This window comes from Poeciliopsis prolifica, unplaced genomic scaffold, assembly GCF_027474105.1.
Source record: "Poeciliopsis prolifica strain line A6 unplaced genomic scaffold, Auburn_PproV2 SCAFFOLD018, whole genome shotgun sequence".
In the NCBI taxonomy this organism is placed as follows: Eukaryota; Metazoa; Chordata; class Actinopteri; order Cyprinodontiformes; family Poeciliidae; genus Poeciliopsis; species Poeciliopsis prolifica.
Window position 1 is genome coordinate 1,965,867 of NW_026562393.1, and position 18,393 is coordinate 1,984,259.

General features: G+C 39.7%; 2 protein-coding genes across 2 annotated transcripts; both read left to right on the top strand.

Moving 5' to 3' along the window:
- Positions 1–206: 206 nt before the first annotated feature.
- On the top strand, positions 207–2,743 carry hoxb5b (homeobox B5b). Its single transcript, XM_055042792.1, has 2 exons — positions 207–1,055; positions 1,590–2,743. The coding sequence occupies exons 1-2, from the start codon at positions 401–403 to the stop codon at positions 1,835–1,837; spliced, it is 903 nt and encodes a 300-aa protein (XP_054898767.1). The 5' UTR covers positions 207–400; the 3' UTR covers positions 1,838–2,743.
- Positions 2,744–8,954: 6,211 nt separating this feature from the next.
- LOC129368031 (homeobox protein Hox-B3-like) lies at positions 8,955–18,285 on the top strand. The gene is made up of 3 exons (XM_055042797.1): positions 8,955–9,341; positions 13,571–13,904; positions 17,478–18,285. The coding sequence occupies exons 2-3, from the start codon at positions 13,670–13,672 to the stop codon at positions 18,023–18,025; spliced, it is 783 nt and encodes a 260-aa protein (XP_054898772.1). The 5' UTR covers positions 8,955–9,341; positions 13,571–13,669; the 3' UTR covers positions 18,026–18,285.
- The last annotated feature ends 108 nt before the right edge of the window (positions 18,286–18,393 follow it).

An 18,393-nucleotide genomic window follows, 5' to 3' on the forward strand; every position in this document is an offset into this window, starting at 1 on the left:
CTGCTGTGGCCTGTTGTTATGAGCCGGGTTACGGAGATGATGGATGGACTCCGCGCGGCCTCGCAGCGATGCCGCCACTGGCCAGCAGATGGCGCTCGCCGCCTGCGCGGCTCTCGGGGGCGCAGCGGGGAGGCACCATTGACTGGAGCCTAACGACCATTATTTCGTCATCATTTGTAACCATGGAGCATGAATTACCTCTTGAAGTCATCAGTGAGGATTTACGACTGGTCAACAAAGGCACGTGATTCCCGAGCGCTCTCCCATATTTGGCCGCATACCTGGCAAAGTACAGTAGGGCTTCATTGCTTATAATTCATGATTGCGTCCATAAATCGTGCAAGCACACAGGATTATAGCGACAAAGATCTACAAATCGAGGCTTTAAAAATCCAAGCAAATGAGCTCTTACTTTGTAAACTCGTTCTCAGGGCGCTATCCAAATGGCTCCGACTATCAGTTACTAAATTATGGGACTAACGGCGCTGTGAGCGGCTCCTTCAGAGACCCTGGCACCATGCACTCCGGGTCTTTCGGCTACAACTACAATGGCATGGACCTAACCGTGAACCGCAACAACACGGGCGGCCACTTCGGCGCCGTGCGGGAGGACGCCCGGGGATTCGCGCCGGACGCCCGCTACAGACAGACGCCCAACTGCTCGCTCTCGTCCCCGGATCCGGTGCCGCCCTCGTGCGCCACGGCCGGTCGGGATCCGCTGGAGCTCAAGAGCCCCTCTCCCCCCTCTGACCGGAGCGCGACCTCTTCATCGGGTGGCAACAGCCTCGGCAAAGCCGGGGGCGCGCACTTCGCGGAGATAGAGGACGCAGCGGCAGCAGCTGCCGCCGCCGCCGCCGCCGTCGCTGCCGAGACCGAGGAAGGCGCGCACAGCAGCGGCGGCGGCGGAGGCTCCGGCGCGGCATCCAGGGCGCAGCAGCAACAGCAGCAGCAGCAGCAGCACCAGGAACCCAACGCCACCTCCTCCACTCCCACACCAAATGAGTGCCAAACGCCACAAATATTCCCCTGGATGCGGAAACTGCACATAAGCCATGGTATATCCACACACGTCTAATATTATTGTGTTTGGAGGGGATGTCACGCTGCCGGTGTGCCATTAATCTGTCAGGCGTCGCATGAGTGAGCAGGCTGGTGGAAAACGGAGCAGTATTTGTTAGATGTTTGTGGGCTTGCTTGCTCGTTTTTTGTCGGTGGAGGTTTAGAAACCCACGGCTGAGAGAGAGACCGCTTTGTGAAATCTGGATGAAACGCGCGCAAAAATATGCGGACGCGCCTTCCGCAAGGGCTGCAAACGTGAAAGGCGGTAATAACTGACAGTTTGCATGTGTGCATGCTTTCCCCCACTCTTTGCACCATCCCATGCCCCATCATGAAAAAAAAAAAGCCAGAAAAATTACAAACGATAAGAATACAAACAATTAAATAAACTGGCAGTGTCCTCCCCCCCGCTTTAGAAAGTTTTTCTGCTAATTATCTGGATATTGTTACATTTTTATTTTTATTTATTACTTTTTTGTGTGTGTGTGTGTGTGTGTCTGTGTGTGTGTGCGTGCGTGCGCGAAATGTAGATATGACTGGACCTGACGGGAAAAGGGCCCGAACCGCGTACACCCGCTACCAGACGCTAGAGCTGGAGAAAGAGTTTCACTTCAATAGGTACCTAACCAGACGGCGGAGGATAGAGATAGCCCACGCCCTGTGTCTTTCCGAGAGACAGATCAAAATCTGGTTTCAGAACCGCAGGATGAAGTGGAAGAAGGACAATAAGCTGAAAAGCATGAGCCTCGTGACAGGAGGCAGCGCCTTCCACAACTGAGCAACTTTTTTTTTTTGTGCGTGTGTTTGTTTTGTTTTGCTTTTGGGAGGCAAGGGTACAACAACAACAACAACAACAACAACAACAACTAAAGAAACAAACAGAAAAACAAAAAGCAAGAAAAAAGTGTTAATAAAGTTTCTCCCCCCCAAAACAAAAGAGAGAGAGAGAGAAAGAAAAACATGAGTACTGTATAGCTTTTGAAAGCGCAGCACCTTCCAGCATGCCATTGTGATAGGAAAAAAAAAGAAAAGAAAAAAAGAAGTATTCTGTGGTCTTAAAATGCCATTTTTAGTTTACTGTTGTTGTACTATCATAGCTTAGATGTCCTATTTGGGGGCTTGGGGTAAAAAAAAAAAACTCAACAAAAGAAAAAAACAAGAATAATAATAATAAGATGTAAATATCATTCTGGGAATTTGTCTCTCTTTCAAGGTCTCTTCTGTTTCTTAAAGTCGAGCTCTTTATTGTAACTTCTTTGACGGTCTAACAGGAGTAAAAATCATTTGTACAGTTAAAAAAAAAAGAAGAAGAAGAAGAAAAAGAAGAAGAAGAAAAAGAAAAATTCCAAACCATATGCTGCTCTTCATTGAATGTAAAGCGCTTTTAGTGATGGTTATTTGTGGCCAAAATCCATAGAAAAGTTTCATAAGCAAGCCAATGTGTAGCTCTATAGGATACGTTGTGCGTTTATTATTATTATTATTATTATTATTATTCTAATTATTCTAATTATTATTGTTTAGAATAACAAGCAATGCAAGTGTATTCAACCTGTCAATGTGATGAATTTTTAGTGCAAAGGGTTACTCTGTGGACATAGGCAGTGATGTGAGCTTTCTGGAGCTTTTTGTATTTGTACGTGAACTCATAGCGCTTGAGAAATAAACTTTTCCCCTCAGTTGATTTTGCGTGTGTGTGTGTGTGTGTGTGTTTGTGTGTGTGTGCGCGCGCGGTGAATTATCGGTTAGAATAAAAGCAAACGAGCAAAAAAGAAAAAAAAAAAAAATAAGAAGAAACTGCTTGACTTTTCCCGAGTTGTTTCTTTTTAGCGCAGGAACTTTCAGCCAAATTAATGATTAACCCACCAGGCGTCTTAAACGCGCTTTTCCCTCCGCTTAAAGAGAAAGAGAAGACTTTTTCAGACTTACCTCTGCTGAACTCCCTGAAGCGAGACGAGTTTATTATTATTTTTTCCCAACGGGAGAAATCCTGATCAAATCCTTCTCTCATCATAATGCTAATAATAATAATAGGCTAATAATAATAATAATAATAAAAAAGGGGACTTCTTTGGGCTTAAAAGGTACATTGGCCAGGCAGAAGTTGGTAAAAAATACCTCCTTACCAAAGATTGTAAAGGCCTATATTACTTACAGACTGTGAAAAGTCACGTGAGGTCCATAAAGTTGGTTTTATGGTTTTGGGGAGTAGACAATGTACTATATAATTCACAACCTTGAATGAAAGTGACGGCTTAACTGCATGGATGGGACTGCAAAGGGTGGACCTGGGAAGGGAGCGATGTCCAGTCACGTTGAACCGACGGAGAAGTTCAAGAAAAATGTTTTTTCTTTTATCTTTCTAAATTTTAGATTCAGACTATTGGTCCGGTCTGAGAAGTATCCTGCTTAAAACGCTTTCTTTTGGGGAGATTCTGTTCAGTGTTTCTAATTTGAAATAAAGTTCAATTAACGACTCAACTCATTTAAAAAAAAATAATTATCAGCCAACTTACCCAGCTAATTATTACAAATTATTAAGGTAATTTTGTTCCGTCTTTCTCAAAGAAGTGAGTAATAATAACACGTTTGTGTCTGAGAGGTTAAACATTAAATAGCATAGATATTTTTATATAGGCTACTATTCTGATAAGAATATACCTGATAACGATCAGGTAAAACAAACGCCTCATTGTCCAACAGAGAGCAGAAAAGCTGGCGTGTTGCTGCATCATGACTGAGTTCATCAACTTTGTAAAAGTTGCAAACTGTCGAAGCATTTCTAACTTAAACCTTGAAGCTTGTTTAAGTTATGGAGGTTCAACTGTCACTGAAGAGCAGCTGCGTAGCTTTGAGTGGCCATTTCAGGACAGCAGCTAAATGAACCTGCAGCTTATCAGCAAAGTGTAGATCAATCTAAACATTTATAAAGTTTTAAAATTTATTTAAGCAGATTGGAACCTTATATCTGACAGCTAAGCTGAAGGGCAACGGCAGCAACTTAGCTTGGGGTTAGCAAGCTTCGCATGCAAATGTACATGCTTGCTAGCATGCACATTAGCCTCTTTTCTAACAACCGCAGCTAATATGTCCCGATAATTGAAAACATTTACCTCATGGTTAAGAGGTAAACCGTGAGGTAACGTTAAACAGTTAGCATGCTAACTTTTTGACAGTTAGCTGTTTCGACGTTAGCATGCTAAATAGCACTGTTGCTAAAATAGCTAAAGCTGGTATATTCTAATATTCTCGCTCAAACGGAAACCATCTCGACCACAAGTCTTATTACAGTAGCTCATTTATTATTATTTTTACAAAGCTGATAATTCATAATACGACTTAAATACAACTTAAACAAATTACGAGAACAGTGACAAACTTAACTAATGTTTCACTTCGAATTTGATATTTGTCTCAAAAAGGAAGCTGTTGATATTGAGCACCACTTATACAAAGTTGATAAAAAAAAAAAAAATAAAATAAAAAAATATTAAATGGACTAATCTATCTATCTATCTATCTATCTATCTATCTATCTATCTATCTATCTATCTATCTATCTATCTATCTATCTATCTATATATATATATATATATATATATATATATATATATATATATATATATATATATATATATATATATATATAACTATATATATATCTATATATATATATAGATAGATAGATATAGATATAGATATATAGGTAGATCGATATAAATTATTATTTTTTTCCAAATAAGAAAATAACATACAGAACAAAGTGTTTTATTCTCAACATCACAATAAAAGTCGGAGGGAAAACAAACCTCTTGAGACTCAATCGGGCTGCCGTGGAGCGAACTTGAGCGGCTGATTGATGCCTTTCCGCGGAGTCACCGAGCGGCCAAAGGTGAAGCCTCGGACAGCAGCGAGCTGGACTCAGGTTGGGATCCCAGCCTGAACCCATCGCGCATTGTCTCGCAACCAATAATAAAATATAATGAAGGAAGTAGGAGGCTGTATTACCAAACTAATTTCAGGTAAAAAAAAAAAAAAAAAAAAAGAATGTTAAAAGTAGTGGTGGGCTATATATGAGCTCCAGACATTTTCCACATATTCATAACTATTAAGTGGCAATTTAGCCAGCGTAATGAGTATTGCATATTGATAGGGGTAATCTGTGCCCGGATCTCATGCATAATTCATTGAAGCCGGGATCATCGGCGGGTCAGGAGACGATAGACTGCAGCCACAGATGCGTCAGGAGGAAGGAAACGCGCTGCAGCCAGACTTTGCACTGTCACTACTCCGAGCCTCAAGAGTGCTGACAAAAGGCTGTTTGCAGAAAACAAAAAAGGGCTAAATGTTCTATCTGTGATAGTTAATAATGACATATGTTTTCATTATCAGTGACAATTTTTTGTTGTTGTTGGATAGAAACCTTTAAACAAAAACTTAAGAAAGAGAATTAATTGCTTGTTTTATTTTTAGAAAAAAAAACATATTTGATTTTTATTGTTATTTTGAGAGTTCTCTTTTTTATCACAACTATTGTTATCTTAACAGTTTATGTTCGTGCAAAAAGTGTCTACCTTTTTACTGCTGGTATTCAAACACAAGATCAGAAGTAAAATTTAAGTTAGATTTATGCGTCAAAATTGATTTGATTCACCTTTGTTTATTTAAAAATGATGATGATGATGATAAAGTAGATGAAACAAATGTCACCTTGCGCATCTTTTGGGGGCGGGGGAGGGTCTGGTCGGTTTTACTGATGAACATCTGTCTGTGTGTGAGAGGGAGGTGCTGTGATGCAGCAGTTCTGCCAGCAGAGGGCGCCTCAGACCGACCGGGCGGATGATGGATGAGTTTGTTTCCAGCTCCCTTTCAGGTCAGGCTCTTATCAAATGCAGGTCACCAAGCAGGAGCGAGCCGAGTGGTCTGTTGGTTAAGTCTTTGGGTCCGGTGGTATAAATAAAACTTCTCTGAGCTGCAGGACGCTTCTGCGGCTTCTCATTTGTTTTTAAAAGCGACAAACACTTGTAAGAATAAGCATAATTCTTATTTATTGTAAAAAACAACAACAACAAAAAAAAAAACAAAACAATACTGAGCAATAATAAAGTGCTTGTAGAAAAATGAAAGACTTCTGTACTTCAAATTGGCCGTACATGGACAATGAATAAATAATTAAATAAAATACTGTGCGTAATGGCGAAATGGGAAGATGATGAAGTGAAAGAGCGCTTCAAAGAGACACGAACAAATATTTCATGGAACAAATATGTTAATATCTCAGATGGATACAATAAATATACATAAAGGATGGTGCCTTGGGGAAACTTTGTTTATTCTCTGTCATCCGTACCCTTTAAACTAGAATCACTGGATTATGTACACAGTGCTTTGCTAAAGTATTCCGACCCATCTAAGTGTTTCACAGGGTGCCATACAGATGAGGATGGAACAACAGGTTATATCATAGCATTATGAAATAAAACTGTAAAAGCACTTCTTTTCATTCTTCCATTCAAAATCTGAAAAGTGTGGCATGTCTTTGTATTCAGCCTGTCCGAGTCAGTATTTTATGGAACAACCGTTTGCTGAAAAAAGCCACAAGTTGCATAAGTAGATTAAAAACTTTATCATTATCCTTTGCCAAATTGCTCCACACCAGTCAGATTAGATTAGACTATTTCTTCCAGCGTTGTAGAGTTATTGTTAAATAATAATGCATTCTCACACCTGATCCTTGGATCTTGTCAAAGCTTCCTGTGATACTAAAAACACTTTTGCTGTTTCTGTCATAAGTGCTCTCCATGCCTGGCATGTCAGTTTAAGTGGGCAGCCAGGTGTCAGGTTAGTGGCACCGTTTCTTTCCATGAAGGACTCAACAACGCTGTCAAATACCCAAACGCTTGAGTTATCTTTGCACAACTTTACTGCTTCTGGATTTATACTGAAGATACATTATATGGAGGTGAATTCTGTTTTGGACTCTGCTTACTAATCAGATGACTGCATTAAATTTTAGTTATGTGAGGACGGGGGAGTAAAAGCATGACTTTGTTAAAAAAAAAAAAATGAAGAGAAATCTGTGTATAATTTTCTCTCACTTCACAATTTTGTTCTATTTTGTGTTGGTCTATTACATAAAATTGACCAACACAAAATACAAAAAAGTTTGTGGGTGTAATGTGACAAAATGTGGAAAAGTTAATATATTTTATGAGGCACTGATTTGTGGGTGGACCAGCACAATTGAAACAAAAGTTTTAAGAAAAAATATCAAGAATAGGTGAGTATACATTTTTTGACAATTAATGCCCCATTAATGCTTATAATGAATTCCTTTCAATAAAAAATAAACCATTAACAGATAAAGTTTTGTTAACTTTATCTGTTAATAAAATGTCTGTTTATTAACAGATAAAGAACATTGGATTATTTTGTGATGTAAAGGTAACATGTGGACCCTGAATGCAGTAGATCATTTATTAATGCTTTAATACAATTGAATTATTTGTATTAAGCCTTTAAATAAAGCATAGCTACTTCACATTTTTAACAGGTCACATCATGTATTAGGTCATTTTATATTTTTGTTTCTTAGTCTGTATTGATTAGTTACTTGTGTTTCATTAAAAAACATATCTGTCATATTAACAACTTTCACACCTGTTTAGACTTAATTTATAACAAGTTAAATAACAAAATATGATTTGTGTATTCATTCTAACAATATGTTTTTATATGTTAAGCATCATAAATGACGTGTTACTATTTTATGCATTAGATTTGTATATTGCATGAACTCATGATGTATTTTCTGATGTGATATAACACAAGTGTCACTATGCTTGACCTCTTAGTAACCCTTTCTTAAACATTTCAGACTCTATGAATTATGTTTTATCAGTCCATGGCTATCATTTATGAATCAAATGGATTGATCAAATGGATGGATTACGAGTTGTAGCTCCTTAACTAATAACATTAATAACAGGATTTTAAAATACTCCCCTGCAATACATTTATATAAAAATTTCTAATCAAGTATTATTTTTATTTGAAAGTTTTATTGGTGCGTAAATACCATTTTGACAACATATTAAATTAATATTAATAAGAGAGTATTGAGTGTGCTTGTCTTGTTCTTATGCTTGAGTTTAAAATTATTAATCTAAAATTATATATAGAAAATTATAATAAAATATAATTTTACCAGCAGACTATATTTTGGGCCCTTTTCTAATACTTATTTAAAATTGATAGTGTCATATATAATCAGGTCCTTTATTAACTCTGATTTAACATTTCTGACCTCATTTATTTTTACTACACAGCTTTACAAATCAATACAAATTGATTTACCAATTTTAAACCAATATTATTATTTAAAATTTACTAGTGAATAAATGCCATTTAAAATGCTTAATTAACATTTTCCTATTTGTCTTTTTCCTGGCAGCTTGGACAAAAGAAGAGTGGGATGTAGTGTCACAGGCCAATTCACTCCACAAGGAAAAACTCTCACATACAAATAAACATTTAGAGAGTTTTATTGTAGGCATTATTAGTGCTTAATTAACAGTCATAATAACAATGTGGATTTGATGAAATGTTGGTTTGTCAATATTTATTAATGCAGAATGACTGAATAAACCAGCAAGAGATTTTGCAACAACTGACCTTCATTGTCAAATCTCATATTGGCAAACATGTTTGCCTTTTACATTTTGCAGCTTCGAGACTCTTTGTTTTATAACATGATTTACTTTTTGTCAGGTTTTTTGTCAGCAGAGACCAGTGGCATTGTCACCTGTATGCACCCTGTAGATCCGAATTTGTGTAAACATAAATAGAGTCACAAGTTCCCATCTTGGGGCGCATGCAGGCGCCGACACCTCAACTTCAGCAGCAGAAGAATAAAGAAGCCTATGAAGAAGCTACAAACTTTCCAACATTTCTGTTTGAATTTATACCAAGCTGTTGGTCATCAGTGGAGTTTCCCCCCCCCCCTTTTCCCCACCCCTTTTTTCTCTTTCCTTTTCTTACGCCACATTGTTGGTGAATATGACATCTGGGAGAGTTGCAGGGCGAGCCTTGAATGTGGTCATTGTTCAGCACATCATTTGTCACGTCCTTTCTGTCTGTGGCCGAGGAGGAGTTGCTGTTTGCAGGGTGAAATGTGAAGAGGAGCTCGACCAAACAGCTACAACCCCAGTCGGCTGGAAGGAGAATCTGTCCAGAGGAGAAGAGAGGAAGATGACGAGAAAGAGGAAGACTGCAAAACAGAAGTAGGCTTGCAAACGTGTTTTCTAATTTGTTCAGAAAGTAAATTACAATCTAGCTTACAGTTAAATGAAATGAAACAAATTACATTAAATAATTATTTGATTGTCTTCAGTTTGATTTAAATGACCATTTTCCATGCTGAAATTTTACAGACAATTAGGAACTGGTTGGTAATGCCATTTAGTGCAGAACCCTTTTTTGCTATAAATATTCTCGTAGGAGTTACTGACTAACTTGGAAATGTTGCAAATCCGTTTATTTGCTGCTCTTAAAAGGCTCTGAAAGTGAATCTGTGTTGCATGTTTATCAGTGCATTAGTTCATTTATTACCTTGCTCGTGTTGTCGTTGGGAAATCGAGTTGCTGCCACTGTTGATTCAACTGTCCCTGGATAAATTCAGAGCAATGAATCGCCTGCGCCTGCAAACACGTGGCTCCTCTGCAGCTAACTGACAGCGGAGGCTGCGGAGAGCTGCATTTGTCAGCGGGCCTTGCAGACTGGATGGAGGCTGCTGGAAAGTGCCCATGTCCATCAAACATCAGACCGTGAGGTGATGAGCTCAGGAACGCTGACTGATAACTACAGTCTGCTGTGTGTGTCCAGAGCCGGCCTAAGGCATGTGTGAACTAAGCTTCTGCTTGGAGTCCACAGGCCTGTATGGAGACCGGTCCTCAGGAGTGAACACAGATTCCAAAACTTCAGATTTTTGATAACCTTCATCCTCTATCAGCCCACTTTTAAATTCACCTTACAGTTTTCTGATGACTACATTCTTTACAATTCGATATTTAAATGTCTTCAGGGTTTGAAGAACTGACAACTCAATTAGTAGCGGTAAAAAAGCAAATCCTTGATAGATTCAGACCGTCACGATAACAATTACATTTGATGACATCATTTCTGACCTCTGCTTCTGTGCTGGAGTCAGGGGTGTCTCCAAAAGGTCTTGATCGGGTTGACAGACGGGGGCCCGATCAAAACCAAAACATCAAAACCAAAAGCTTCAGCAGAATTAGCAGGGGCTTCATGTTAACATTAAAAGATAAATGTTAAAACTTCTTGAACTTCCTCTGTTATTTTCTCTGGCTTGGTGGGAGGGGCAGTTAATTTATAGGGGTAGCCTTTGACCCCCGTGACCTCCTGGTGGTGCTGCCTGTGGCTAGAATCACACTGTAAATATAGGTCAGAGAAATAGCATTTTCTCCACCACTTATTTACTGCTATTTGTTTAATAATTCAAGTGACGTGAACAAACCTCATTCTATTATTGCAATATTTATAGTAATTCTTTTGACTTGCTAATAAATTGGCAGAATCTAAAGAGCTGCAGACACTTTAGATTTTGCTTTGGGCCCCGTAGCTTGAACCTAATAGGAAGACAACTTTTATTTGTGGGTCCCACGTGAATGGGAAATGGCTGGAAACTGGGATTGTCCGCGGGAACTCGATGGCTTCACGTGGACTCACTCAGCGGGTTTGACGCTGGACCCACATTGCTCATTATGAGCCGCTAAAAGCCGCGCAGAGGGCCCAACTGCGTGAACACAGACGCGTCCCGTACCGGCCAGGACGCATTCAGCAGCTGCCCATCCAGACCCGCATGGGGCCCGCGCACACGTGTTGACCGGGCGTTCACACAGAATCAGATCAGCGCATCCGCACCGCCGCCATCGGCCCCAGCAGCCTCCGCGTCCCCTTCCCCCCATCTCCCCCCCAGACATCAGCAGGCGGTTTGTTTTCTAAACAGCGCGCTCCTCGCTGATTTTCTCTCTGTTTTTATGGCAGCTTTTATAGGCCATCAGCGAGACGTATGGATTATTGACCAGTCGGGCTGCGAACACACGTCTCCCGCATGCAGTGCAGCAGACATTTTAGGCAAACGCGTTTCATTTGGATTTCATTCGGGGGGGTTTTAGTGTTTCGGGCCTGCGATACGTTGAACTTTGCGTTTGAGAGCGTTTATAGGATCGACACTGCATGTGCTCTCTGTCTATTAAATGTCACAAAAAACAAACAGAATAAACTGGAAACATGACGCACAATGCAATCAACTAAATCACCATATATCTGTATAATTAGTGGCTTTATTTGTACAATCTCAATTCTTATTCACCCTTAACTGTAAGCGTTTAATTGTGGCATTTTTAAAAATTTATTCATTCATTTGTTTTTGTTTTTTTGCACGAATCTTTACCTTCCACAATAAAAGTCTGTTTGCAGAAGACATCATACTCCGACGGCTGTCGTTGTCCGTTTGATCAATTTCGCTCCGGAGATCAAAGGCACCAATTTGCATTAATCAACGCTGCGTGGTTAAATATTACCTTCAGGATCCAATTAAAACCACGGAGCAAAACAAGAGAGAGGGAGAAAACAGAGAAAGTAAAGAAGAGAGGATGAAAGCGGAGGATCGATCCGCTGCAGCAGCCTGACTGTCACCGTGGAAATCAGCAGCAACATTACAGCGTCAACTTCTGTCTGCATGTGCGGAGACTTTTTAATGGCCGCCGCTGCTCTGTCTCCACTTTAGTGCTTTGAAATGGGCCCATCTGATCACTAATTTGAATTAGAGGACGGGGAGAAGGGCTCGTTATATGGAGAGCGCGTCTTTCTTCTCCGGCCCTCAGCGGGAGGCCGTTTACACGTGGGAAATATCGATCACAACTAAATGAATAAATAAATAAATTCAGACATAACATTTGACTAAATGCCTTAAAAGTAGTTCATTTCAGAAGGTAATGCTATTTAGATTAGTGATGAAAAATGATTTGAGATGTTCCGTCTCCTCTCTCTCTCTCTTTTTTAAAACTATTTTTATTAATGTCAAATTGTTACTATATTTCTGATATAAAAATCCCTCTTTATGATCTTATCAGAGCTATCGCCATACATGAAGACGAGCCTGCACGATCAGCAGAAAGGGCTTCTTTTATTCCCCCCCCCCCGCCCCCCCACAAACCCCCCCATACATGCACACACACACACACACACACACACACACACACACACACACACACACACACACACAACGTGCAGATGAACAGCGCGCGCAGGGCGGTCTGAGCTGCAGAAAGAAAAAACCCGTGTCCACTCTGCTGCTCTGCACCCCTTCATCCACCTGCACCTGTTTCTCTGCTCGGGGTTCATCCTGACCTGTTAGGGAGGGGGGGTGGGGGGGATGTCTATTTTATTTTATTTCATTTTATTTTGCTTTTTTTTTTTAACTCGCTCCTAAATGCGCGAGGAGTCCTGCGTGTTTTTGCTTCGCGCGCCGGAATGAGGGCTGAAGGTAAGGCTGCTGCTGCCTGGGTTATGTGTCTTTATGATTTACGAGCCTGACTCCAACCGCGGTTCAACCAGAGTTCAGAAAGCTGCATGCCTCCAGACTTATTCTCTCCCGCTCACTCACTGCATTTTCCTCTGCTCCTGCTCCAAAATAATTTGGTTTTGTCTAATTTCGGAAGAAGGGCGAATTTAATTTATTTTTTCCCCTCTCTCTCTCTCTCTCTCTTTCTTTTTATTTCTCTTTCTCTTTTTATTTGGGACGCTGCAGAAAAATAACAAGATGGATTTGTATCTCAGTTCGGGGCACAAACCGCGCAGCTTCTGCAGCACCACTACAGACATTTGTATAATTTTGCATTTGATGGATGACTTTTTCAGCAGATAGTGATATAACGTTTAATTTTTTCCTCCTCCCCCCCCGTTGCAAACAGAGCTACTCTTCAACAGAACAAAGGCTGTTATTTCTAAGGCCTAATGTAATGTCAGGAAACACCGCGGAAAACACAATAAAGCCTCGTTCATTTTCCCATAGAGTTTCCATAGAAATGTTACGTAATCATCATTGTTATTATTTTCCTTTTTAAAGCTTTCTTCGTGTAACAACAGAGAGACACGCATTCAGAAAAAACAGACCAGCGATTTAAATATAAATTTACCCATGTTCTAAATATAAATAAATAAATAAATAAATAAATAAATAAATAAATAAATAAAATTCATGTTGCTTTCCATAGAAAACGCAAAACAAAGGATGTTGGCGTTTTTTTTTTTTACTTAATTATTATTATTTTATTTATTCTTGTGTGTTTCTCAACCCAAATCCTCGTTTTGTCTCGCAGCCCTTTTTGCCATTCATGTCAGCTTACCATTGAGTTGATAAGATGGATCATTTAATCTCCTCCCTGATTTCAGTCTCTCCTTTCTTCTCCCTCCTGGATCCTCTCAGGCCTGAAGCCTTGGGCTCTCTGGAAACCTGCCATGTGACATTTGGCTGCCAGCAGTGCACCAGAAGGTCAAAGGGGGCCGCGGTGGACATTTCGTGGAAATGCAGAGCAACATCCACCGCCACAGTTGCAGCCATCCTCACGGATTCTTCGAGCCTGGGGATGGGGCGTCTGGCTTCGGGGGCTCCCGTCAACCCCCGACCCACCAGCACGCAGAGGAGCATCCGCGGAGGTCCAAGCGGCAAAGCCCCAATAAGTTCACAATGAGCAAAAAGGTTTTCCCCTGGATGAAGGAGTCGAGACCCTCCAGTCAGAATCCCCACAGGGGGGTTGCAGGTCGGTATGATACAAAACACCCAACAGCAGCTGGTTTAAAAAGGCCTTTTTCCATTTACACTATGGAAATGAAAGGGGATTTTGAATTACTTCCTTGAAATGACTAAAATATCGGTTCATTTATTTTGGAAAAATGTCTTCAGTAACAAATCCTATTTAAACAATTTCATTAGGATTTAACAGAAAACGTTGATTCAGATTCTCATTTGTTCAGCAGAGAACAATAATATAAGGACTTTATGGAAAAGACTGCAGATGAGAAGTTCAGTGTATTGAAGCAACAATTTAATTCTACATAGCTTGGAGAAAGCAGGCTAAAGTCAGCTCACCTTTCAACTTCTTAACAATAACTGCAACACAATTTTCAAAGATAAATTATCGCACAGTTTTACCTAAGACGATCTGAATATAGCTTTGACAGCTTTTTGCATTTGTTTCCTCATAATTGACACTCATCGCATGGGAGGGCGCGATGCTAATGTACAACCCTAATGCTAATAAGGTGTTTGTTCTTAGCATACATTTGATTTAGATAGATGCTAGAGAGGAAATCAAGTTATATTTGATTTTTTTTTATTCCAAATGCTGTTTCTCAGCAATCTAAGTTGACTTCTAATTATCAACCTTTGCTCTGATACGCCACAAATAAGATCAATGCCAGCAGTATCCGCCAGTTTGCTTGCAAGCCTGACCATGGCTTGCAAAACAGCATTATCGCTAAACTAGTTAGAGCTGGATGCAAACTTTTTCAAATCTACTCTAAAAAAGTGGAATATGAACATTTTTCGAGAAACTTCAGATAGATCTGTTACATTATGAGCAACAACAACTTCAGATTTAGAAATTCAGATTATTAGCATGCTAAATGAATACTCATTAGCAATTAGTCACTTTGACACAAAATAGCACTGTCACTAAACGAGCTAATACCTTACAAAAAAGATTCACATATATTCTAACAAAATAGCATTAATCTTTGATGATAACCGCAGCTAAAACCTGCTATTCACTTGCAAACTGCCTCAGAGTTTAGAAGCTAAGATTGCTAGCAAATTTGACCTTAGCATGCTACTTAGCACTGTAGCTAATTTAGTAAGTTTCATGACAAACCTTCTATATCTCATGACAGTTCTTAATGCTTCGTAAATCAATATATTTCTTCATAATCCAAACCATATAAACAGTTTTACTGCTTTTTAACAATATGAGAAATAAGTACAGCTAACACTGAACCATCTTCAGTTTAACTCTAATTCAGTAATTTATGTGGGCTTCCTTACAACAGCAAACTCGATGATGAAATGTAGCCATTCTTGCTGAGATATAAATTTGACATGTTAATATGTGCAAAACCTTGATTACTATAGTAAAATAAACAACACAATTATAGTTGTCCATTACTTTTACAAACACTTTACTGTGTCTTAGTCGTGAAGAAGTTTTTTATGACACCCAAAGGCAAAATAGATTAGCAAAAATAATCAAAAATAGTAACAATTCAACCTAATGTCAGGTTTTTGACAGGCTTGCATAATTTCTGCTCAAAAGCATTTCACACCAATTAGCCAAACAAAAATGATCCAAATTGTTCCATCAATTTTATTTATTTTTTTTTTTTACAGCTTAACAGCCAGTTTTATTATTGGTAAATTAATTTAAAAGCATCCATGTCCATTTAGTATCTTCTCAACAAGCTGCAGAGATACTTTTGAGTTTTGTTTTTAAAGGTTTAGGTGGTAGGTTGGTTATTAATTATGCTCTAATGACGCACATAAAGAAAGTGGTCATCAATATTTTGATGTTAATGAGGGGGAATTACATCAAAGTAAGAGCCATCAAACCAAACAAACCTAAAGCAACAACTACTATACTGACAATGAGAATAATAAAAATAATCACAGTTAGCAAACATTCTTTCATTTAATAGTTTACAGTAATTCTGGCTTGCATTTTGGCCTATAAAAGAAATGTTAATGAATTGCTGCTTTTACAGTTCCCAAGCTACCTTTTATTCATATAATTATTTTTGCTGTTATTGTTGATGTTATGTATCTAAAACTTATAAATTATCACTTCTAAATTAATCAAAAGGCCCTCATGGACTTTAAATTCCACAAAATGACACAACATTGTGTCTCATTAAGGGCTCGTCCCCACAATCCTCTGGTGAAGTTCTTCACTATAGACTTATTTAGCCTTATTTGTAGAAAAGATGAAACAGAGTGGCACAACGAGACTTTGCTGAATCTTTGTAAGAGCTGAGCCGGCCTCAGTGAAAAGCAAACTAAGCAGCTGCTTAGAGTCTCCAGCCAGCAGAGAACCTGCAGGAGCTCATTTCCAACACAGGTTAGGTTTCCAACAATTTATATCATTAGGTTAGTAGTAATAATTGTGCAAACAAAACTTTTATTCCTTGACATCTTAATGGTACAATATTTAAAGCAGCGTTGTCAGACCTTGAATTCAATGGCATAAACTTCAAAAGTACATAGATAGATGAAAAAAATGTATCTACGGATGAATTTCTTTGTAAGGAATAGTGTTTCTGTTGCAAAACTGTTTCATTTGATGTTCATAAAGCACCTTATAACTTGATAACTTGTAAATCAGTAAAATAATATTATATAATTTAAAAGACATACTTCATTTCAAATCCTTTTATGCAGAATACAAAAAAATAAACTTTTATTATTTGCAATAAAAATGGCATGTCAGAATCGAGTTCTTCCCCTTTCATCGATCAATAAAGAAAATAAATATTTTTTCTTTGTGTGTTTTTGACATTTGCATTTTATCTTTGATGATTTATCTTTAGTGATGAACACCAAGATGTTCAGGTTAAAATGCCTCCACCCTTCACAGATTCTCTATCAGAGTCAAATCGGGTCTCAGTATCCCTGCATCCATATTGGGGTTTTAGATGTTGCCTCCATCTAAACAGTTCCTAATTAAAAAAAAAACAAAAAAACACACACACTTGAAATGCTCCGTTTTACCAATACCAATGTTTTTAAATGATTTCTTTTCGATGTTTATCACTCCAGTTCTGACTGTTTTGTTCCCTTTAGTGACCTTTAAATCAGACGCCAGTCATTAATAAGCTTGCCAGCAGTTTTTAAATATAAGGTGCACAAGCATGCAAAAAATCAAAAGATCAAAAAATCAAGATGCATTTAAAAAGAAAGCAAAGCACGACTGTTAGAGCCTTTTTATTATTATTATTTCAAGCTGTTAAATAATACATTTATTTGTTTCTCATCTGAAAGACAACCCTTTTCCTTCAAACCCTCCTGCCACCCTGTGAAGCAGTGGCGCCCTGGACAGGGAGCCTTACTGCCCACACCAAACGCCAATATTGCCCACACCAAACGCCAATATTCAGATATGTTAAATTAGTATTTAAAACATTCACAACTTGCTTTTCAACGTCTCTCATAGAAACGCCACATCAGGATGATACTTCCACTTTTGTGCAGTTTTTCCGTCCCATTTCAAACACAGCGGTCACAGACGCATTGAACTTCTCTGAAGCTGCACTGCTGCTGTTGACTGGACATGTCTTTGGCTGCGCAGGTTGCACCGAGAAGCCTCCTGGCTCGAGCCAGGCCTCCAAGCGCACGCGCACCGCGTACACGAGCGCGCAACTGGTGGAGCTGGAGAAGGAGTTTCACTTCAGCCGCTACCTGTGCAGGCCGCGGCGGGTGGAGATGGCCAGCCTTCTCAACCTGAACGAGAGGCAGATCAAGATCTGGTTCCAGAACCGCAGGATGAAGCAGAAGAAGGACCAGAGAGTGCAGGGCCTCGCCGCGACGAGCACCAGCTCCTGCTCCCCTCCGTCCTCCCCCTCCGCCGCGGGCAGCCCCACTCTGGCGAGCCTGGGTTATGTCCATCTGGGTGCTGATTACCAGCCGCCCTCCCCTCCGCTCAAACAGCCCCAGCAGCAGCCTTACCCTGTGGGATACTCCAAATACACAGCCCCGAGCTTCACGCACGACCCGCACTTTGATACGGCGCAGTACAGCGCCGCGGACTCAAACCAGGGACTGGGCGGGTCGTACTTCTTGCAGGCCTGCACACCTCAGGACAGAATCATGCAAGCTCCGAAACTGACTCATCTCTAGGATTTCTGCACGCAACGCTGCTGATTATCCACTGGTTTTAGAAATAATTTATTCATAATCGGCATATTCGGATTTATATTTTAAGCATGCTTCCTTTAGCTTCAGTTAGTCCATCTCCAAAAGCTCAAGATGCACATAAGTAGAACTTGGTATTTAGGTAATTAAAAACAGATCATGTTCCGGTTCCAACCCATTACGCATGGTCTACAAATTATAAGGAGAAACGCTACGCTGAATGGCAAATCCTTTGTTTCTTTTTAGTTAATTTCTCTTAAGGAGCACCTAAACTCGCGCTTAACTGCAGGGCCCGTTTAGGAAGACCATTCTGCGAGATCCCCACATTATTATAACTCCTAAGCAGAGCAGAG